The sequence below is a fragment of the Quercus robur genome, chromosome 11 (genome assembly GCF_932294415.1).
Source record: "Quercus robur chromosome 11, dhQueRobu3.1, whole genome shotgun sequence".
In the NCBI taxonomy this organism is placed as follows: Eukaryota; Viridiplantae; Streptophyta; class Magnoliopsida; order Fagales; family Fagaceae; genus Quercus; species Quercus robur.
In genome coordinates this window covers 52,627,071-52,631,145 of record NC_065544.1, presented here as the reverse complement: position 1 = coordinate 52,631,145, position 4,075 = coordinate 52,627,071, and the positions used below count along the sequence as shown (strand labels likewise).

At 38.1% G+C, this 4,075-nt stretch overlaps 1 protein-coding gene across 1 annotated transcript; it reads left to right on the top strand.

The window, feature by feature from the left end:
• Positions 1–1,082: 1,082 nt before the first annotated feature.
• Positions 1,083–3,856, top strand: LOC126707444 (pentatricopeptide repeat-containing protein At4g35130, chloroplastic). The gene has a single exon (XM_050407084.1). The coding sequence runs from the start codon at positions 1,254–1,256 to the stop codon at positions 3,696–3,698; it is 2,445 nt and encodes an 814-aa protein (XP_050263041.1). The 5' UTR covers positions 1,083–1,253; the 3' UTR covers positions 3,699–3,856.
• The last annotated feature ends 219 nt before the right edge of the window (positions 3,857–4,075 follow it).

Here is a 4,075-nt window from a genome sequence, read left to right as displayed (position 1 = left end):
ATGAAGAGGTGGGTAACAGATCCCTAACGGAAGGCACCTCAAGTGGGCAAAGTTTTAAGTTTTGAACCACGGGTAGGCAAAGTGAAAACGGGCCTAACCTTAGATGGGTTTACTGTAATTATCCCATTAATTAAATTAGATTTAAGGCTTTTAAAAAAAATTTAATATACTTTTTGTTTTAATTTTCTAACATGGCTTTTTAAAAAAATTAAAATGCTGACGTGGTATTTTGAAAAATGCAAAATAATCTTTTTTTAATAATATTTTAATAGTCACGTCAACATCATGTTCGCAAGCAGGGCATTCCGTCAGATATGTAGGATATTTCCGTTGGTTGGTTGACGGCAAGGACGATTTTAAAAATGATTTTCTTTTTTTAAGGATGAAATTTGCAACGAAATTAATTTTGGGACCAAAATGGAAATTGACACAAAATATAGGGACCAAAAATGCATTTTTACTTTTTTTTCCTTCACTATTCTCCTCTGTATGAGTTTTATGACACATATAAAGTGTGTTTGGCAAAAAAAAAAAGATTGCCAACTTATTTTTCTATTTAGCTTATTTTTGCTATTATTGATGAGTCTCACTGTACTTTTTGATACTATTCATGAGTCTCACTGTATTATTTCAGCTAACTTTTACATTTATCTACAATACTTTTAGTAAAAAGTTTTCAGTTTTAACAAAATAAAGGAATCTCACTCGAAACATGTTCTCTTCCTTCATTTCACTTCTTCACACTCAAAACACAAACTAAAACCTTAATAAACCTTAAACTTGGTCCCTTCCAAATGTCTCAAACTACAATGCGTGAGAGTGTTCTAGACGACGTCGTGGAAGACATCCTGGGTCGGCTACCAGTGAAATTCTTAACACGATTTAGGTGCCACCACACACTATTAATGAAGAACATAGATGGGTCAGTGTTTGGTTTCTAAGGTTTTTAATTAATTAATTAATTAATTTTTCTTTTCTATTCTTATATAAATTTAATAAAGAAAAGAAAAGTTTAAGTTGGGCCCTTGGGCTATGCTAGCCCAGCCCAACTAAGACTACCCCTAATCTTTTATACAGAACGCTTCTTACCTTCTCATTCTTTTGAGTCCTTTTTCTCAGCTTTAGGCCAGAACATAACTACCCTCTTTAAAACGAAATTAACGGTCTTTACCACAAGCGAAATGGCAGCAACATAGCTACTGGGCACGGCTACTTTTTCAGGGCCTAAATTTCAAAGCTCCATCTTATCTGAAATGGCAGCAACACTTTCTGTTCAACTCACCTACTTCAACAACTCCAACTCACCCCAAAACGCTTGGCATAAACATGTCAAAACGGCAAGAACAAACCGAAATTCCAGGATAGTAAACAAGCAAAAAGTCTCGAAATTTGGTTCATTCAATAGGACCCAATTGAATACTGTAAAAGCTTTGGTTGAACCTGAGCCAAGCACTCGCTCGCTCACACGGGCTCTTTGTAATATTGTCGATTCTGGGCGTATGGAAAATGCACTCTACCTGTTTGAGAAAATGATTCAGTTGGATACATATATCCGGAATACGTATATCTGGAATGTTATGATTAGAGGGTGTACCAATAATGGGTTGTTTAGAGAGGCGGTTGATTTTTATTGTAGGATGGGTTTTGAAGGGGTTCGAGGTGATAATTTTACTTACCCGTTTGTGATCAAGTCGTGTACAGGGTTGTTGTCCTTGATGGAAGGGCAGAAGGTTCATGCGAAGTTGCTTAAGATTGGTTTGGATTTGGATGTCTATGTTTGTAATTCCCTTATTGTTATGTATGCGAAGATGGGGTATATTGAGTTCACTGAGAGGGTGTTTCGAGAAATGCCAGTTAGGGACTTGGTATCTTGGAATTCTATGATTAGTGGATATGTTGCCTCTGGGGATGGTTGTAGCTCATTGATGTGTTTCTACGAGATGCAGGCTCTTGGGATGAAGCCTGATAGGTTCAGCATGATCAGTGCACTTGGTGCTTGCTCTCTTGAGTATCGTCTGCACTGTGGGAAGGAGATTCATTGCCAAGTGCTGAAATGTGGGTTTGAACTGGATGTTATGGTTCAGACATCAATTATTAACATGTATGGAAAATGTGGTAGGATGGATTATGCAGAGAGGTTGTTTGACAGGATATCTCCAAGAAATGTGGTGGCTTGGAATGCAATGATTGGTGGTTACGCACTAAGTTCTCGTTTTCTTGAGTCATTGTCTTTCTTGAGAAAGATGCAAGATGGTGATAAATTGAACCCAGATATAATCACAATGATAAACATGCTTCCCTCTTGTGCACAATTACAAGCTCTCTTGGAGGGTAAATCTGTCCATGGTTATGCCATTAGAAAAGGTTTTCTCCCTCATCCAGTCTTGGAAACTGCTTTAGTTGACATGTATGGAGAATGCGGGAAGTTGGATATGGCAGAGCGTGTATATGGTCAGATGACTGAAAAAAACCTGATTTCATGGAATGCCATGCTTGCTGCTTATGTACAGAATGGGTGGAACAATAAAGCCTTGGTTTTGTTTCAGGATATTTGGCACCAGCCTTTTAAACCAGATGCATTTACATTTGCAAGCATTCTACCTGCCTATTCCGAATCAGCCTCATTGCAAGAGGGGAAGCAAATCCATGGTTTTATTATGAAGTCGGAGCTTGGCACAAATACTTTCATCTTGAATTCAATTGTTTACATGTATGCAAAATGTGGGGATATAGGGGCTGCACGGGAAGTTTTTGATCGCATGCTGCATAGGGATGTAATATCATGGAACACAATCATTATGGCATATGCCATCCATGGGTTTGGTAGATTTTCTGTTCAATTGTTTTCTGAAATGAAGGAAAAGGGCTTCAAACCTAATGAGAGCACCTTTGTGTCCCTGTTATCATCTTGTAGCATTTCTGGCATGGTTGAAGAAGGGTGGGAATACTACAATTCAATGAAGAGGGACTACAGTATAGATCCCGGAATGGAGCACTATGGCTGTATGCTTGACCTTATTGGGCGCACCGGAAATCTTGAGCTAGCCAAGATATTCATTGATGAAATTTCATTGTTCCCTACAGCTAGGATATGGGGGTCATTACTGACTGCAAGCAGAAACAACCAAAACATAGAATTAGCTGAACTTTCAGCTAGACACATCTTATCCTTGGAGCATGATAATACTGGGTGCTATGTCTTGCTTTCTAATATGTATGCTGAAGCTGGGCGGTGGGAAGATGTGGAGCGGCTTAAATGTCTTATGATAAAAGAAGGGTTAGAGAAAACGAAGGGGTGTAGTGTGGTTGAAATCAATTCTAGATCTTGCAGGTTTGTCAACAATGACAGTTCACATGCTGAAACAAACATGATTTATGATGTATTAGATATTATCACGAGGAAGATAGGAGAAGACATTTTTGTTCATAGTCTTACCAAGTTCAGACCTTTAGATTTGAGGAAGAACAGAGCAAACTCACCCCAGAAACATAGTGTGAGATTGGCTATTTCTTTTGGCTTGATATCCACTACGATTGGAAGCCCCATCCTTGTAAGGAAAAACACTAGAATATGTGAAGATTGCCACATTGTAGCAAAGAAGATTTCCGAGATCACTAGAAGGGAAATAATAGTGGGGGATTCAAAGGTCTTTCACCACTTCAGGGATGGGCATTGCTCATGTCGGGATTATTGGTGACCCCCAGTTTATAGGAACACTAGGAAAAATTGTAAAACAAACCTTGCTAGATATGTTGTATTAGCATAATGAGGCTAAAGATCTACCTGACAATGTATATATTACTTAAGACATTTAATCACACGAGTAATATAATTTCTAAGTTTATTCAATGTTCATGACATTGTCTTATGCAACGTTGCTAATCAACAGGATTTTTAGAATCTCCCTATTGCTTCCGCGGGCCACTTAAATATCCTAGTTTTCTCAAATTTGTAGACAGCATGATACACTACTGACTTGATTGGAACATTCAGCCAAATGCTGAATCAAAACGTTGGGGGTCTAAACGTTCATTGGTGTTTTATACACTAATTGAACTTTCAATTGGTATTAGA

Excerpts from the sequence above, each read along its gene's own strand:
- LOC126707444 (XM_050407084.1), top strand. The coding sequence starts at position 1,254 with ATGGCAGCAACACTTTCTGTTCAACTCACCTACTTCAACAACTCCAAC.